The sequence below is a fragment of the Silene latifolia genome, chromosome Y (assembly GCF_048544455.1).
Source record: "Silene latifolia isolate original U9 population chromosome Y, ASM4854445v1, whole genome shotgun sequence".
In the NCBI taxonomy this organism is placed as follows: domain Eukaryota; kingdom Viridiplantae; phylum Streptophyta; class Magnoliopsida; order Caryophyllales; family Caryophyllaceae; genus Silene; species Silene latifolia.
In genome coordinates this window covers 81,769,452-81,789,563 of record NC_133538.1, presented here as the reverse complement: position 1 = coordinate 81,789,563, position 20,112 = coordinate 81,769,452, and the positions used below count along the sequence as shown (strand labels likewise).

General features: G+C 38.4%; 1 protein-coding gene across 1 annotated transcript; it reads left to right on the top strand.

The window, feature by feature from the left end:
- The first annotated feature begins 11,262 nt into the window (after nucleotides 1–11,262).
- Nucleotides 11,263–12,173, top strand: LOC141628396 (uncharacterized). The gene is made up of 2 exons (XM_074441547.1): nucleotides 11,263–12,059; nucleotides 12,161–12,173. The coding sequence occupies exons 1-2, from the start codon at nucleotides 11,263–11,265 to the stop codon at nucleotides 12,171–12,173; spliced, it is 810 nt and encodes a 269-aa protein (XP_074297648.1).
- The last annotated feature ends 7,939 nt before the right edge of the window (nucleotides 12,174–20,112 follow it).

The window sequence follows — 20,112 nt, the reverse complement described above, 5'->3', positions numbered from 1 at the left end:
CTTAATTCCTATGAATTGCAAGTTCCTAGGAAGTTGAATTTCCTTGATCAACCAAACGACTCCTTAACAATAGGAAAAGTGTACAAGTTGGATACCTACCAAGTTCCAAACGTCAGAAGGACTCTTTTACTCAAGAGAAACAAGTTATAGGGATATATATGTAACACTGCATGTAAGCCATGTTAGGGATGGAAAGTGTATTTTCTCCACATTAGACTTCCTCTGCCATGGTCGTATGTATGTAACGGTGATCTTATAGCTGTAAATAGTACTCAGTTTATTGTAATAGAGTATTTGACTATCTAATCTAAGGGGACAAAAACAATCATGAGTCATGACGGCTATATATTGGTTATTTCATCATCTATCTATATTAATAAAGGAAACTTTTTTCGAGCGATTACACAGAGTTCAACTTTCACAAAATGCTTTCGAGTCTTCAACTGTTACAAACTACCTAAAATTTATCTATATATTGAACTCTTATCTATTAGATAAAAGATGATTGAAACTCTGTAACTACATATCCTATTGGTTCTCAAATACTCCTGACTCCACCATACCTATAAATTAAGTTATTCAATGTATCTCGGATTAATCTTTTATACTTCTATGCTTATGATCTTGATTGATATTTTTTTCCTTTCATTGTGTTTTTCGTAATTGTTAAGATCTAATGCTTCATATATTTTTGTTATTATGTTCTTCTAACATTAATGCAAGTTATAATGAGTTTAATGTACCCTATTGTTTTGTAGATATTACATGTATGATGATTGTGTTTGATTCAAGATCATTGGAGATTATTACAAATTTACTTTTTCTTACGGTAAATAAAGGTTTACAGGTATGGATTAATCTTTTACACATCTATGTTTATAATCTTGATTTGTATTAGATTTAGCGAGAGTTTTATAAAGAGTTGTATTATTAAATTATGTCTCAAAACAATTACAAGAATATGATCATATATTAATCTACCGAACTCAAGCTAACACTAAGATCTTCTTTAATTCAATCATATCACATTTATTGTACACAAATTCTCATATAAGAAAACTGAAGAAACCCGAAGTTCCCACATGTGAGGGTTGTCCCACATTGATAAAAGAGGAGAAGAATTACCACTTTATAAGGCCTAGGAGTGTTTCTCCCATTGCCAATTGGTTTTGGGAGATAAGAGCATTCTTGGGCTTGTGAGTTAGACTTCTCTCCTCCACCGCGGGTAAGGCCAGACCCATCTCGTGTTTATTAAAAACACTATCCTTCTCAACTAGTATAACACTCGTGAAAATTCACGGGGTTGTTTTAGATTCTTTGAATTTAATTTTTTTACTAAATTAGTGAAATGAATGTTACAAGATATATCTAATCATCATAAATATTTTACTAAATTAGTTTTCACAAATTCTTGTTTACATCCGTTATTATTTACAACGGAGGTATAAATCCAACCCAACCAACACCTTTTTTCGGGGTGATAAGGTGATACACCCCTCCGTTATAATTTACAACGGTTATAAGCAAAACTAATTGGTTAGTTTTTATTGGCTATTCGATTCAAATATTTTCTAAAATGACCACTTTACTGAAATATTGTTCAAACTAACTACCCTAAAAAAATATCAATATTACCTAAATCAAACCGGTCACATAGCTAATAAAAACTATCATACAAATTTAAAAATTACAAACATGGCAAAAGTGCGTAGCACAGAAAAAAATATTTTAAAATCTCCTAATATTTCTCCATAAAAAAAAAAAGAATTCATGCGAAGTTCTGCCGTACATAGACTTGACTAACTCATTATTTATCATTTATAATATCTTTAATTTTATATAAGAATTGTGTTAGGCTTGGCCAACTCATACATTTACTATTTATAATATATTTTTTTGTGTCATATCTTAATTAAAATTATGATAAAATGTAAAATTTATCAATTAAATTCTGAGGACACAATCACCATTCCCGTTGTTAATATTATAATTTTCACTACATTCTATGTTAATACTATCACTTCCACTTCTCTCGCGGTATTTATTGGTCTTTAAACCAAAATCAGATATCAGATCATCCAAACTGATTCGAAATTTTCTTCAGATTGGATATTAGTATCGCCAAAAAATTTTTGTATATCAAAACGGATATGGATACTTATATCATAGTTTATCGTATATCCATAACCGATCCAAAAAAATATCATCTTTTTATCTGTTTCTTATCTTGAAAAATACATGGGCCATAACTCAAGGCTGTGTTTGAGATGAAAAAGTAAAATATATTTATTATTCATTTGATTTAATAAAATTATTTCTTTTTTTATTTATTTAATATGAAGTATATTTGAAAAAGAAATTAAGTTTTAAATGGTTTAGTAAAACGGTTCGGAAAGTTAAGGGTGAGCATATTTGTATGAATACTAAACAACGGTTTATATTGTACAGATTTTCGTTTTTACTATATGAGTTTTTGTATATCTTATTTGTTCTTTCTAACCGTAAAGAATCCGGGTCAGCCAAAAATTAAATCTTAATTGCTCTTTCTTGCATATGTTTTACTCTTTATGTACTTTTTACCATACTTTTTCCATCACTTACCCTTTTAAAAAACAAAATTACAAAAACAATTTTATCTTTTTATTTCTCTCAAAAATTAATCGAATTAGTAGTAAATTTAACAATTATGTATCCGAATTCACATATTGATCAAGTTACTATTATATTTGCAAATTTTTAAACATCAATGTATTGTATTAGTTTTAAGAAATTAAGGTTTAAAATTATCTTAGGAATACTTACTAATTAGATTATTGTGTTAAAGACATCATCTAAGTTTGACTTTTAATCTCCCTTCAAATATGAAGCTTTGAAATCAGAAGATTCAACACTTAATAACGCCATATCCTTCATTTATGAATTAACCTAATTTGAACATCAAACTCCATAAACCACACTACAATAGGACCGCCCGTCATTCAAAGGAGAAAGAGATAAAAAAATTGGGAACATTAGATAATAATATGGACTATGGAGTATTATGTCTATTGTCTAGCTATACGGAGTATTGTTTTGGGGTTGAGACTTAGTTGGTTGTTTTGTTCTCTTACCTTTTCAAAAAGTATCTTATTAATTATTGGACAATTTTTACTTTTGTTGAGAGAGCTTGAAATTAGAATTGCTGAATTTTTATGTTGCCACCTCAACAATGTGAGGGTCTTCTTTAATAAATATAATGATTATAGACGGGTCAAATATCATACCACTTGTGTATATAAGACAAATATTTTACCTTTCCCTATACAAAAGTAACAATATTAATTGTAGGATTAATGAAAGTAAAATACTAATAGGGTAAACGTAACTATATCTCAAAATCATGTTGATAAATTTTATCTTAATCCTAATTTAAAAGGAAAATAAGGATCATAAATGGTAAATCCATAAATTAGACGAGTCTAAACAATTCTATTTTATAAAAAATAAAGTTTAAAAAGTAAACATAGAGTATGTCGAGAGGAGAAGGGGGACCAAAACGTATGAAGTGTGTATGTATGTATGTGTAAACATATTAAATATATTTATAACAATTTAATACACATTATTAGTTAATTACCTTCATCTAAAAAAATTAGTAAATATATTTAATTTCTAAAAATTAATAACAATCCCGTGAATTTTCACGGGTGTTAAACTAGTTTAATTAAGAGTTAAGTAAAGAAAGTATATAAGTTACCTGATATAACCCTTAAAAAATTAGCTAAGCCTGATTTGAGAATAGAAAGGGATAGGAGGGATTAAATTGGGTTATATTAAAGTTTGGAGTAATATATGAAGGGCACCCATAGTTTGGATTATTCCTATGAAATAATCCTATTTTATATTGCCAAAATTTATTGATATGATATCGTGAGATACTTTGAATAACATAGACCAGGAAAATTTCAATAATATTTTTACTTTATATAAATTATCATTAGGTTGCATCTTTAGGCATTTTTAATAACATTATGGATTTTTTTTTTCTCGATCAACAACAATCAGGATGAAATACTTTTATAACATATAACATAGATTTTTTACGAAAACAAAGAGTTTAATACATAATAGGATATTAAGATCAAAAGCTATTGGTACTACTTAGCCTAGATTCATTTTTTTGTACTTCGTAGCATTTTTATGGAGTGATTTTCTTATTCTATGGAATTACTAACTACAGAGTACTAATTTTGCAAAAGAAGTAAAACTCATATTTAAGTTTGATTTATTATTTTTATATTCATTTCCGAACATTATACATGATATTCCGTTGGGATAAGGTATGTTTTGAGAACTTAAAATAGAGTTAAAGCAAAGTTATACTTAAACTAGAATTTTAGAATCATATCATTATTTTGTGAAAAACAAATGCTTTATCTTATAAAATAGAGAGTTACTTTTTTAATTTGTCAAAAGTTAATGTCTCCCGGTGTATTCCTAGGTATCGTTGTACTTTGAGATTGGAAAACACTAAGATAATTATAATACTCTTAAGTCTTAAAAATTTAAGGTAAGAGTATAATACTTCAGAAACTTAAGAGCACAACCTTAAAATGTCCCTTTCTCTTTGAACCAAAAACAAATATTAAAAATTAACACAAAATTTAATTAAACATATTCTAATTAAATTATAATTACACAGTGTCAATCATACAAACATATTTCGATTACTACATCATACATGATAGAACGTTACTGTAACACCCCCATATACCAAGGAGCCTTAACAAGACCTTCCCTAGCATATAAGGGCATTACCATCTCGATTGCCCGAGGAAAGTAATCATCAAAAGTCGATAAAAGAACATTTATAATTATTTTACAAGTGATATAACCAAACTACTGATACAACTCATCAAACACTATGAAGACTACTCCTGTCATGACTCGTGAAGACTCATCCCGCCAAGACTCCAGCTACCATCCAAGACATCACCTACTAAGACTGACTGCTCACCATAAGGGATCACGGCAGACACAATAGAAACAAACAAGAAACAACCACACAAGGTCAGCAACTGAGGCAAGACACAACAACAACTATCCACATACTACACACACAACCAAGCATACACACAAACCATAACCACTCCAGCCAATCGTCGTCACCGACTGTCCACTAGACCAGCCCTGCTAGTGGGGGACCGCAGCCGTTCCCACCTAAGCCCCGCTTATCATACCGAGCGATAACCCTGTCCCATTAATGTACACATCCCCTCCCGTGGCGGGTTCCACGGAGGGCGAAACTAGTGCGTGAAACCACTCCCTCAAGTGACTCCACTCAGCCGAGGACGCACCTCGAGAACCACAGACAGTCAATTACAATCAGCTGCACAACAACAACCAACGAAACAGCACAACACCAACCGATTACCACAGTCAATCACAACGACACTACAAGCAATACAATGACCGTCACACTAAACAACCAACAAAAACTGAGTAGGCGAACCTACCTTTAGCCAATCGCAGCAACTCCTCGATCAAACACATGACATCAACCAAGCAAGCAACCCCTATACAATTCGCATAACAGCCTATTACTACCATCACAATCCTACAAGGAACAACAATGACAAAGATGATGATGATGACATACCTACGCATAGCATATCGGCGTTAAGACGGCTACCCGACTCAAAGCAACTCATCCTAAAGGCACTAGCGTCCTCTAAAGCTCCCACAGAAGGAATTATGGTGAAGGGAAAGGAGGGAGGCGACATCTAGGTCTGAAGGAAGGAGGCGGAAATGATATGCAGTTTTATCAAAACACGATTATAAATCCCCGCTGTAAAGACGCTACTCGATCGATTAACCAACTTACTCGATCGAGTGGCCCCTACTCAATCGAGTAGCCTCTACTCTATCGAGTACCACTCATCCCCGAAGCCTAACAAGCCACTAGGAATCTCTAGCACGCATTCCTAAAGGCTAACACCTGCCCCAAAGGTCGGTCAATGTTGGTCAACGAGTTCCTAAAAGGACGGGTATTACAGTTACAAATAGGTCCGTGCATCGCACGGGCATTCAATCTAGTTAAAATATAAATGAGAGTGCTCATTATAAAATTATATTTCGAATAATAATTTAGTGACTGTCTCGATCATGGTGTGAGGCCGTTTTAATCTAGAATTAGCGCAAAATGTATTATTCATCACTAATATGCGGTGCAATACAATGATTATCGTATGAGACCGTCTCAGACTGTAAAACAATCTCGTTTCATAGTGGAAAACCGCTTTAATCTAGAATTTGTTCAAAAGGTATTATTCGTTACTAACATATGACTTATATATGTAGTTATTAGGCGTATAATATCGGTTTCGATATTATCCGATATTATTCGCATATCTCGATATTTGGCATATCGTTTGTTATAGCAAATTCCTTGATTCTTGGCATTTGTTACCTTATTTCAAGGATTTGTTATTGACTTGTAATCCTATATAAACATTGATTATTGAATGGAAATACACAACACAATTCACACAAATATACTTCTCTACGTTTATTAACATGGTATCAGGTTCTTTGGTTCGATCCTTCATCGCCTCTTAGCCCCTCTCTTCCGCCTTTCTTCTCTGCTCCTCTCGCCATTTTTTTTCTCATTTTCATAATGACGAATGGAGACGGAACAATAATTAATACTTCTTCTACAAAAACGATCGACGTCTTGTCTCCTTACTATCTTGGCAGCCATGACGTTCCTAGTCTATCTATCACTCATGTTCTCCTCCGCTCTGACAATTATGAGGAGTGGAGTCGATTGGTAAAACAGTCTCTTAAATCGAGACGCAAATATGGCTTCGTCGATGGCTCTATCAAAAAGCCTACCGACGAGTTCTTACTCGATCAATGGGTCATTGTTAATTGCACACTGGTTCAATGGCTTATGCGCTCCATCGATTCCTCAATTAAGCACAGTATTTCCTACTTTGAAGAGGCTCGTCTATTGTGGGATGATTTGGCTGAGCGTTTCTCGTCCGTGGATGGCGCTAAAATACACGGTCTTAAGGCTCGTCTTCATGATTGTATACAAACCAAAGGTATATCCGTAACTGACTATTTCGGTCAATTAAAAACTCTTTGGGACGACATTGCTGCTCATGAACCTGTCTTTGCTTGTACATGTGGTAAGTGCACATGTGAAATTACTAAGAACGCTCTTGCTCGTCAGGATTCGGAGCGATTACACAAATTTTTAATGGGTTTAGATTTATCGATATATGCTAATATTCGTTCTCATATTTTAGCACTAGACCCTTTGCCTCCTTTGAATCGTGCTTCACAGATGGTTCTTCAAGAAGAACGCCTCCGAACTGGTGCAACCGTGGCTCCTGCTGCTCCCACGGAAGTAATGGCCTATGCCTTACGTCCACCACCAGTTCCTGCCACTACTGTTGTCTCCGACTGGCGTGCTCTCCGTGATGCCGAGCATCAGGAACGGCGTAAACTTCTTTGTTCTCATTGTAACGGATCGGGTCACGAGATTGGCTCATGTTTTATCAAATCAGGAAAGTTTCCTGACTGGTGGGGTGACCGTCCACGCACGATTGAGGAGGTGCGTGCTCGACAGCGGACTCGTACAGGTTCAGCTGCTTCTACTTCGTCCTCTGTCCCTGCCCGTGCAAATGTCCTACTGACTGCCTCTGATTCGCCGCTCAATGACCGTCTTTCTGGTATGTATTCTGACTGGATAATCGATACGGGTGCTTCTCGACATGTCACAGGCGATGTTACATGGTTCAGTGATATTTATTCTATTACGTCATGCCCCGTCACTCTGCCTAATGGACAGAGCATAGTAGCCATGAAGGCTGGTACCGTTAAACTCACTGATCAATTAAGCTTATTTCATGTTTTATTGGTTCCTGGACTCACGTGCAACTTAATATCAGTTTCTCAATTAATTTCCAATGCTAATTATGAGTTGCGGTTTACTAATGATTCTTGCTCCATTCAGGACCCTTTATTGAGGACGAGGATTGGAGCCGGTAAGCTGCGAGACGGACTCTATTATTTCAGTGTGGTAGGACAGTCAGCCGGTGTTCATAGGGTGAGCGTTGCCGACTCTTTTGATTTATGGTACAAGCGACTAGGTCATCCGTCACATAAGATTGTTAATTTACTTCCTACTATTAGCAAGCCTATTAATAATTCGTTTTTAGATTCTCCGTGTGATGTTTGTCATCATGCCAAACAAGTCAGACACTCGTTTACTTTGAGTGATAATAAGGCGTCGGATATTTTTGAACTCGTTCATTGTGATTTATGGGGTGCTTATCGCACACCCTCATCTTGTGGTGCCAAGTATTTTTTGACTATTGTGGACGATTTTTCTCGTGCCGTATGGGTTTATCTTCTTCTTGATAAAACCGAAGTTACCACTATGTTTATGAATTTTATTGCCATGGTCCAAACTCAATTCAATAAACAGCTTAAAATGGTTCGTTCTGATAATGGTACCGAATTCAATTTAATAGCCGAATTTTTTGTCCAAAATGGCATAAATTTTCAAACCTCGTGTGTGGGTACTCCACAACAAAACGGTCGCGTAGAAAGGAAACACCGTCACATATTAAATGTGGCACGAGCCTTATTATTTCAGGCCAATTTACCGACTACTTTTTGGGGTGAATGTGTCCTAACAGCTGCTCATTTAATTAATCGTACTCCTTCACTGGTCCTTGATAAAAAAAACCCCCTTCGTGCTCTTATTTGGGGTTGCTCCATCTTACACTAATATCAAAGTTTTCGGTTGTCTTTGTTTTGCTCACAATCAATATACTAAGGGTGATAAATTCGCTAGTCGGTCTCGCAAGTGTATATTTGTGGGTTATCCTACTAATAAGAAAGGGTGGAAGGTATACGATCTCGACAAAGGTGAATTTTTTGTGTCTTGGGATGTCTGTTTTTATGAAAATTCATTTCCATATGCTGCTACTTTGGACATGGATTCACCAGCTAGTGATGATAGCAACACTCCTTTATTTGATACGGCTCTTGAAACTAGTATTGACCCTCCTTCCACCTCGGCTGAAACAGTCACTGCTACTTCCGACACCGAAAATTCCCCTGCAACACCATCTCGACATCCTCCTGAAACGGGTCTTGAACCTGGTCCTGATGTCGCGCCTGATGGGCCCCTTGGACGAGGGCACCGACTCAAAATCCCTTCCACTCGGCTACGTGATTTCGTTTTTGGTACTGCCCAGGATCCCACCACACCACCGTCCTCTCCCGACAGCTCCGCCTCCTCTCCATCCTCTTCCTCAGGTACGCCCTATGCCATAGCTAATTACCTTGATTGTCATAGATTTTCTACACCACACCGTCATTTTTTAGCAGCAATAACGGCTGGAATAGAGCCTCCCTCCTTCCGTGTTGCTATTACTGATCCGCGATGGTGTCAAGCTATGAAAGATGAAATTTCTGCTCTTGAAGATAACGGGACATGGGAACTGACTACATTCCCACCTAACAAAAAAGCCCTCGGTTGTCGCTGGGTTTATAAAATCAAGTATAAGTCCGATGGTCAGCTTGAGCGTTACAAAGCTCGTCTTGTCATTTTTGGAAATCATCAGGTAGAAGGAATTGATTTTGGCAAAACCTTCGCCCCTGTTGTCAAGATGTCTACTATTCGTGCATTTCTCGCTGTTGCTGCAATTAAACGGTGGGAGCTTCATCAAATGGATGTCCATAATGCTTTCTTACATGGGGATCTCAATGAGGAAGTTTATATGCGTTTACCTCCGGGCTTTAGTCACGGCAAAGAAGGGCAAGTTAGTCGTTTATGCAAGTCTCTTTATGGTCTTCCACAAGCACCGCGTTGTTGGTTTGCTAAGCTCGGCACAGCCCTACGTGATTATGGGTTTACTCAATCTTATTCCGACTACTCCCTTTTTTCTTATTCCAACAACGAGGTATGCCTTCATGTACTTGTTTACGTCGATGATCTTGTTATAGCTGGAAATGCTAGTTCTGCCATCACTAGATTTAAAAATTATCTTAGTACTTGCTTCCACATGAAAGATCTGGGTCACTTAAAGTATTTTTTGGGCATTGAAGTTGCGCGCAATTCTGAGGGCATATTTCTTAATCAACGTAAGTATGCCCTTGATATTATTTCCGAAACAGGGCTCCTCGGTGCTAAACCGGTTGCTACCCCAATCGAACAACATCATAATTTGGGCTTAGCTACCGGTGCTCCTGTTGCTGATGTGGAGTCTTATCGCCGTCTTGTTGGCCGTCTAGTTTATCTTGCCGTTACTCGCCCTGACCTTACTTACGCCGTCCATATTTTGTCTCAATTTCTTCATGAGCCGCGAAAAGAACATATGGACGCAGCAGTTCGCGTTGTTCGTTATTTAAAGGGAAATCCGGGACAAGGTGTGTTGTTAAAAGCCGACAGTGAGTTACATATTTCAGGTTGGTGTGACTCCGACTATGCGGGGTGTCCCCTAACTCGTCGGTCAGTCTCTGGTTGGGCAGTTTTTATTGGGAACTCCCCTGTATCTTGGAAATCTAAGAAACAGCACACGGTGTCCCTTTCCTCGACTGAAGCTGAGTACCGCTCTATGGCTGCCGTTTTGTGCGAGCTTAAATGGCTCAAGGGCCTTCTATTGAGTTTGGGAATTTCTCTCGTGCGTCCTATGCAATTATTTTGTGATAACCAGTCTGCTCTTCATATTGCTCAGAATCCCGTCTTCCACGAACGCACTAAGCACATCGAGGTTGACTGTCATTTTATTCGGGATGCGATTACCGAAGGGTTGATCACTACCTCTCACGTGGAGTCTCAAACACAAATTGCTGATATTTTTACTAAAGCCTTAGGGTCGGTTCAATTTCATCTCCTTCTCCGCAAACTGGGCGTTCTTGATTTACACGCTCCAGTTTGAGGGGGGGTATTAGGCGTATAATATCGGTTTCGATATTATCCGATATTATTCGCATATCTCGATATTTGGCATATCGTTTGTTATAGCAAATTCCTTGATTCTTGGCATTTGTTACCTTATTTCAAGGATTTGTTATTGACTTGTAATCCTATATAAACATTGATTATTGAATGGAAATACACAACACAATTCACACAAATATACTTCTCTACGTTTATTAACATGGTATCAGGTTCTTTGGTTCGATCCTTCATCGCCTCTTAGCCCCTCTCTTCCGCCTTTATTCTCTGCTCCTCTCGCCATTTTTTTTCTCATTTTCATAATGACGAATGGAGACGGAACAATAATTAATACTTCTTCTACAAAAACGATCGACGTCTTGTCTCCTTACTATCTTGGCAGCCATGACGTTCCTAGTCTATCTATCACTCATGTTCTCCTCCGCTCTGATAATTATGAGGAGTGGAGTCGATCGGTAAAACAGTCTCTTAAATCGAGACGCAAATATGGCTTCGTCGATGGCTCTATCAAACAGCCTACCGACGAGTTCTTACTCGATCAATGGGTCGTTGTTAATTGCACACTGGTTCAATGGCTTATGCGCTCCATCGATTCCTCAATTAAGCACAGTATTTCCTACTTTGAAGAGGCTCGTCTATTGTGGGATGATTTGGCTGAGCGTTTCTCGTCCGTGGATGGCGCTAAAATACACGGTCTTAAGGCTCGTCTTCATGATTGTATACAAACCAAAGGTATGTCCGTAACTGACTATTTCGGTCAATTAAAAACTCTTTGGGACGACATTGCTGCTCATGAACCTGTCTTTGCTTGTACATGTGGTAACTGCACATGTGAAATTACTAAGAACGCTCTTGCTCGTCAGGATTCGGAACGATTACACAAATTTTTAATGGGTTTAGATTTATCGATATATGCTAATATTCGTTCTCATATTTTAGCACTAGACCCTTTGCCTCCTTTGAATCGTGCTTCACAGATGGTTCTTCAAGAAGAACGCCTCCGAACTGGTGCAACCGTGGCTCCTGCTGCTCCCACGGAAGTAATGGCCTATGCCTTACGTCCACCACCAGTTCCTGCCACTACTGTTGTCTCTGACTGGCGTGCTCTCCGTGATGCCGAGCGTCAGGAACGGCGTAAACTTCTTTGTTCTCATTGTAACGGACCGGGTCACGAGATTGGCTCATGTTTTATCAAATCAGGAAAGTTTCCTGACGGGTGGGGTGACTGTCCACGCACGATTGAGGAGGTACGTGCTCGACAGCGGACTCGTACAGGTTCAGCTGCTTCTACTTCGTCCTCTGTCCCTGCCCGTGCAAATGTCCTACTGACTGCCTCTGATTCGTCGCTCAATGACCGTCTTTCTGGTATGTATTCTGACTGGATAATCGATACGGGTGCTTCTTGACATGTCACAGGCGATGTTACATGGTTCAGTGATATTTATTCTATTACGTCATGCCCCGTCACTCTGCCTAATGGACAGAGCATAGTAGCCATGAAGGCTGGTACCGTTAAACTCACTGATCAATTAAGCTTATTTCATGTTTTATTGGTTCCTGGACTCACGTGCAACTTAATATCAGTTTATCAATTAATTTCCAATGCTAATTATGAGTTGCGGTTTACTAATGATTCTTGCTCCATTCAGGACCCTTTATTGAGGACGAGGATTGGAGCCGGTAAGCTGCGAGACGGACTCTATTATTTCAGTGTGGTGGGACAGTCATCCGGTGTTCATAGGGTGAGCGTTGCCGACTCTTTTGATTTATGGCACAAGCGACTAGGTCATCCGTCACATAAGATTGTTAATTTACTTCCTACTATTAGCAAGCCTATTAATAATTCGTTTTTAGATTCTCCGTGTGATGTTTGTCATCATGCCAAACAAGTCAGACACTCGTTTACTTTGAGTGATAATAAGGCGTCGGATATTTTTGAACTCGTTCATTGTGATTTATGGGGTGCTTATCGCACACCCTCATCTTGTGGTGCCAAGTATTTTTTGACTATTGTGGACGATTTTTCTCGTGCCGTATGGGTTTATCTTCTTCTTGATAAAACCGAAGTTACCACTATGTTTATGAATTTTATTGCCATGGTCCAAACTCAATTCAATAAACAGCTTAAAACGGTTCGTTCTGATAATGGTACCGAATTCAATTTAATAGCCGAATTTTTTGTCCAAAATGACATAAATTTTCAAACCTCGTGTGTGGGTACTCCACAACAAAATGGTCGCGTAGAAAGGAAACACCGTCACATATTAAATGTGGCACGAGCCTTATTATTTCAGGCCAATTTACCGACTACTTTTTGGGGTGAATGTGTCCTAACAGCTGCTCATTTAATTAATCGTACTCCTTCACTGGTCCTTGATAAAAAAACCCCCTTCGAGCTCTTATTTGGGGTTGCTCCATCTTACACTAATATCAAAGTTTTCGGTTGTCTTTGTTTTGCTCACAATCAATATACTAAGGGTGATAAATTCGCTAGTCGGTCTCGCAAGTGTATATTTGTGGGTTATCCTACTAATAAGAAAGGGTGGAAGGTATACGATCTCGACAAAGGTGAATTTTTTGTGTCTCGGGATGTCTGTTTTTGTGAAAATTCATTTCCATATGCTGCTACTTTGGACATGGATTCACCAGCTAGTGATGATAGAAACACTCCTTTATTTGATACGGCTCTTGAAACTAGTATTGACCCTCCTTCCACCTCGGCTGAAACAGTCACTGCTACTTCCGACACCGAAAATTCCCCTGCAACACCATCTCGACATCCTCCTGAAACGGGTCTTGAACCTGGTCCTGATGTCGCGCCTGATGGGCCCCTTGGACGAGGGCACCGACTCAAAATCCCTTCCACTCGGCTACGTGATTTCGTTGTTGGTACTGCCCGGGATCCCACCACACCATCGTCCTCTCCCGACAGCTCCGCCTCCTCTCCATCCTCTTCCTCAGGTACGCCCTATGCCATAGCTAATTACCTTGATTGTCATAGATTTTCTACACCACACCGTCATTTTTTAGCAGCAATAACGGCCGGAATAGAGCCTCCCTCCTTCCGTGTTGCTATTACTGATCCGCGATGGTGTCAAGCTATGAAAGATGAAATTTCTGCTCTTGAAGATAACGGGACATGGGAACTGACTACACTCCCACCTAACAAAAAAGCCCTCGGTTGTCGCTGGGTTTATAAAATCAAGTATAAGTCCGATGGTCAGCTTGAGCGTTACAAAGCTCGTCTTGTCATTTTTGGAAATCATCAGGTAGAAGGTATTGATTTTGGCGAAACCTTCGCCCCTGTTGTCAAGATGTCTACTATTCGTGCATTTCTCGCTGTTGCTGCACTAAACGGTGGGAGCTTCATCAAATGGATGTCCATAATGCTTTCTTACATGGGGATCTCAATGAGGAAGTTTATATGCGTTTACTTCCGGGCTTTAGTCACGGCAAAGAAGGGCAAGTTAGTCGTTTATGCAAGTCTCTTTATGGTCTTCGACAAGCACCGCGTTGTTGGTTTGCTAAGCTCGGCACAGCCCTACGTGATTATGGGTTTACTAAATCTTATTCCGACTACTCCCTTTTTTCTTATTCCAACAACGAGGTATGCCTTCATGTACTTGTTTACGTCGATGATCTTGTTATAGCTGGAAATGCTAGTTCTGCCATCACTAGATTTAAAAATTATCTTAGTACTTGCTTCCACATGAAAGATCTGGGTCACTTAAAGTATTTTTTGGGCATTGAAGTTGCGCGCAATTCTGAGGGCATATTTCTTAATCAACGTAAGTATGCCCTTGATATTATTTCCGAAACAGGGCTCCTCGGTGCTAAACCGGTTGCTACCCCAATCGAACAACATCATAATTTGGGCTTAGCTACCGGTGCTCCTGTTGCTGATGTGGAGTCTTATCGCCGTCTTGTTGGCCGTCTAGTTTATCTTGCCGTTACTCGCCCTGACCTTACTTACGCCGTCCATATTTTGTCTCAATTTCTTCATGAGCCGTGAAAAGAACATATGGACGCAGCAGTTCGCGTCGTTCGTTATTTAAAGGGAAATCCGGGACAAGGTGTGTTGTTAAAAGCCGACAGTGAGTTACATATTTCAGGTTGGTGTGACTCCGACTATGCGGGGTGTCCCCTAACTCGTCGGTCAGTCTCTGGTTGGGCTGTTTTTATTGGGAACTCCCCCGTATCTTGGAAATCTAAGAAACAGCACACGGTGTCCCTTTCCTCGACTGAAGCTGAGTACCGCTCTATGGCTGCCGTTTTGTGCGAGCTTAAATGGTTCAAGGGCCTTCTATTGAGTATTGGAATTTCTCTCGTGCGTCCTATGCAATTATTTTGTGATAACCAGTCTGCTCTTCATATTGCTCAGAATCCCGTCTTCCACGAACACACTAAGCACATCGAGGTTGACTGTCATTTTATTCGGGATGCGATTACCAAAGGGTTGATCACTACCTCTCACGTGGAGTCTCAAACACAAATTGCTGATATTTTTACTAAAGCCTTAGGGTCGGTTCAATTTCATCTCCTTCTCCGCAAACTGGGCGTTCCTGATTTACACGCTCTAGTTTGAGGGGGGGGTATTAGGCGTATAATATCGGTTTCGATATTATCCGATATTATTCGCATATCTCGATATTTGGCATATCGTTTGTTATAGCAAATTCCTTGATTCTTGGCATTTGTTACCTTATTTCAAGGATTTGTTATTGACTTGTAATCCTATATAAACATTGATTATTGAATGGAAATACACAACACAATTCACACAAATATACTTCTCTACGTTTATTAACATGGTATCAGGTTCTTTGGTTCGATCCTTCATCGCCTCTTAGCCCCTCTCTTCCGCCTTTCTTCTCTGCTCCTCTCGCCATTTTTTTTCTCATTTTCATAATGACGAATGGAGACGGAACAATAATTAATACTTCTTCTACAAAAACGATCGACGTCTTGTCTCCTTACTATCTTGGCAGCCATGACGTTCCTAGTCTATCTATCACTCATGTTCTCCTCCGCTCTGACAATTATGAGGAGTGGAGTCGATCGGTAAAACAGTCTCTTAAATCGAGACGTAAATATGGCTTCGTCGATGGCTCTATCAAACAACCCCACCGACAAGTTCTTACTCGATCAATGGGTCGTTGTTAATTGCACTTGGTTCAATGGCTTATGCGCTCCATCGATTCCTCAATTAAGCACGATGATTTCTTACTTTGAAGAGGCTCGTCTATTGTGGGATGATTTGGCTGAGCGTTTCTCGTCCGTGGATGGCGCTAAAATACACGGTCTTAAGGCTCGTCTTCATGATTGTATACAAACCAAAGGTATGTCCGTAACTGACTATTTCGGTCAATTAAAAACTCTTTGGGACGACATTGCTGCTCATGAACCTGTCTTTGCTTGTACATGTGGTAAGTGCACATGTGAAATTACTAAGAACGCTCTTGCTCGTCAGGATTCGGAACGATTACACAAATTTTTAATGGGTTTAGATTTATCGATATATGCTAATATTCGTTCTCATATTTTAGCACTAGACCCTTTGCCTCCTTTGAATCGTGCTTCACAGATGGTTCTTCAAGAAGAACGCCTCCGAACTGGTGCAACCGTGGCTCCTGCTGCTCCCACGGAAGTAATGGCCTATGCCTTACGTCCACCACCAGTTCCTGCCACTACTGTTGTCTCCGACTGGCGTGCTCTCCGTGATGCCGAGCGTCAGGAACGGCGTAAACTTCTTTGTTCTCATTGTAACGGACCGGGTCACGAGATTGGCTCATGTTTTATCAAATCAGGAAAGTTTCCTGACTGGTGGGGTGACCGTCCACGCACGATTGAGGAGGTGCGTGCTCGACAATGCCGGACTCATGTGTTCACCGCTTCTACCGTCCTCTGTCCTCGCCCGTGCAAATGTCCCTCGACGCTCTCGATTCGTCGCTCAATGACCGTCTTTCTGGTATGTATTCTGACTGGATAATCGATACGGGTGCTTCTCGACATGTCACAGGCGATGTTACATGGTTCAGTGATATTTATTCTATTACGTCATGCCCCGTCACTCTGCCTAATGGACAGAGCATAGTAGCCATGAAGGCTGGTACCGTTAAACTCACTGATCAATTAAGCTTATTTCATGTTTTATTGGTTCTGGACTCACGTGCAACTTAATATCGTTTCTCAATTAATTTCCAATGCTAATTATGAATTGCGGTTTACTAATGATTCTTGCTCCATTCAGGACCCTTTATTGAGGACGAGGATTGAGCAGTAAGATGCGAGACGGACTCTATTATTTCAAGTGTGGTGGGACAGTCGTGGCACCGGTGTTCATAGGGTGAGCGTTAACTCTTTTGATTTATGGCACAAGCGACTAGGTCATCCGTCACATAAGATTGTTAATTTACTTCCTACTATTAGCAAGCCTATTAATAATTCGTTTTTAGATTCTCCGTGTGATGTTTGTCATCATGCCAAACAAGTCAGACACTCGTTTACTTTGAGTGATAATAAGGCGTCGGATATTTTTGAACTCGTTCATTGTGATTTATGGGGTGCTTATCGCACACCCTCATCTTGTGGTGCCAAGTATTTTTTGACTATTGTGGACGATTTTTCTCGTGCCGTATGGGTTTATCTTCTTCTTGATAAAACCGAAGTTACCACTATGTTTATGAATTTTATTGCCATGGTCCAAACTCAATTCAATAAACAGCTTAAAACGGTTCGTTCTGATAATGGTACCGAATTCAATTTAATAGCCGAATTTTTTGTCCAAAATGGCATAAATTTTCAAACCTCGTGTGTGGGTACTCCACAACAAAACGGTCGCGTAGAAAGGAAACACCGTCACATATTAAATGTGGCACGAGCCTTATTATTTCAGGCCAATTTACCGACTACTTTTTGGGGTGAATGTGTCCTAATGTTTGCTCATTTAATTAATCGTACTCCTTCACTGGTCCTTGATAAAAAAACCCCCTTCGAGCTCTTATTTGGGGTTGCTCCATCTTACACTAATATCAAAGTTTTCGGTTGTCTTTGTTTTGCTCACAATCAATATACTAAGGGTGATAAATTCGCTAGTCGGTCTCGCAAGTGTATATTTGTGGGTTATCCTACTAATAAGAAAGGGTGGAAGGTATACGATCTCGACAAAGGTGAATTTTTTGTGTCTCGGGATGTCTGTTTTTATGAAAATTCATTTCCATATGCTGCTACTTTGGACATGGATTCACCAGCTAGTGATGATAGAAACACTCCTTTATTTGATACGGCTCTTGAAACTAGTATTGACCCTCCTTCCACCTCGGCTGAAACAGTCACTGCTACTTCCGACACCGAAAATTCCCCTGCAACACCATCTCGACATCCTCCTAAAACGGGAGTCTCAAACACAAATTGATCACTACCTCTCACGTGGAGTCTCAAACACAAATTGCTGATATTTTTACTAAAGCCTTAGGGTCGGTTCAATTTCATCTCCTTCTCCGCAAACTGGGCGTTCTTGATTTACACGCTCCAGTTTGAGGGGGGGTATTAGGCGTATAATATCGGTTTCGATATTATCCGATATTATTCGCATATCTCGATATTTGGCATATCGTTTGTTATAGCAAATTCCTTGATTCTTGGCATTTGTTACCTTATTTCAAGGATTTGTTATTGACTTGTAATCCTATATAAAAATTGATTATTGAATGGAAATACACAACACAATTCACACAAATATACTTCTCTACGTTTATTAACAGTAGTATATAGTAGAAGTATTATTACTCACTAATATCATTTTTTAACAATGATATACACCAATTTTACAAATATATTTGCGACGGAGCAAGACGACATTCCTGTTAATCTATGAAGATCTATATAAAAGGCCCTTAGTAGTCTACTATACATAACCAAGTATATGTTTCCTTTTTTTTTTCTATTTTTCCACGCATATAATTAGGAAAAAACTATATGAATGTTCGTTTTTTTCAATTTTAGTGCAATTAAGATTACTATGGACGATCTTACTATTGCAGGTCGCACGGATAAATCATTCTCAGAGTTTAGATAATCGAATATCGTTCAAAGTATAATCAATTAAAATCACTACAAAAGATTTTAACAAGTGGCCTGTGCATGGCACGGGCATTAAATCTAGTATCTATCTATCTATATTAATAAAGGAATCTTTTTTCGAGTAATTTTAGAGTCTCCATCTTTAGAGAACTACCTAATATATTTTTTAATGTAAATATATTTTTGGATAATAATCATGATGTAGAAGATAATATTTTATCACATCATAATAATAACAATAAGATAAGAAATAAAGTCAACTACCCGATAAGAAATAGAGTTCTACTATAACAATATTATAAGAAATAGAGGTAAACTACTCTTGAAATAAATTTGTAGTATAAATACTACTCCGTATTTATAGACTTCACAAACAAATAAATTTTCCTGAACCAATTTATTTTTAATTGCAAGCTTAGATGATTTTTTGTTTTGTTTTTGTATGCGTGCTTATTGTAGTCCGGTAGCAAGTTGTATCTTAACCCCCCATTTAGAGTTATCATTTGTAAATTGTACTAATGGTGTTTTGTGTTTAGATTTCAGGTACGAAAAGAATTAAGAAGATTGTTGAACTCATGTATGGAAATTTATCAACTAATCTATTCTGTGGTATGGTCGATTTTCGATATTGATGTACGTGATTATCCCTGGAACATGTTTTGAGTTGCAAAGCTTGGGGGTTCTTTTGTACGTAGAAGACTATAAGCCAAATTCTGATAAACATGTATGAATTAATTTAGCTAAAAATCTATCTTTTCCACCTAATTAGGAAGCGTATGTATTTTCTTAGGAGAACGAACAAACTTATAATATCTCTAAGCTTATAATAATAACGACAATTCAGAAATTTACCCAAATTTGAGAATTGCGTTTCTTTAAGCTTTTTGTATACTTTCTGCTATTTGTATATTATTCATCCATGAATATGAAGTACAGTCGTATTTGACATACTATCTACTTTATCAGTTGCCATGAATCCATGACAATGAATCAGTATTAGTGTTTGATCAAATTGTAAGTACAGTCGTATTTGACATATGTTTTGGTGATTTTCTACCGAATTAGGTGAA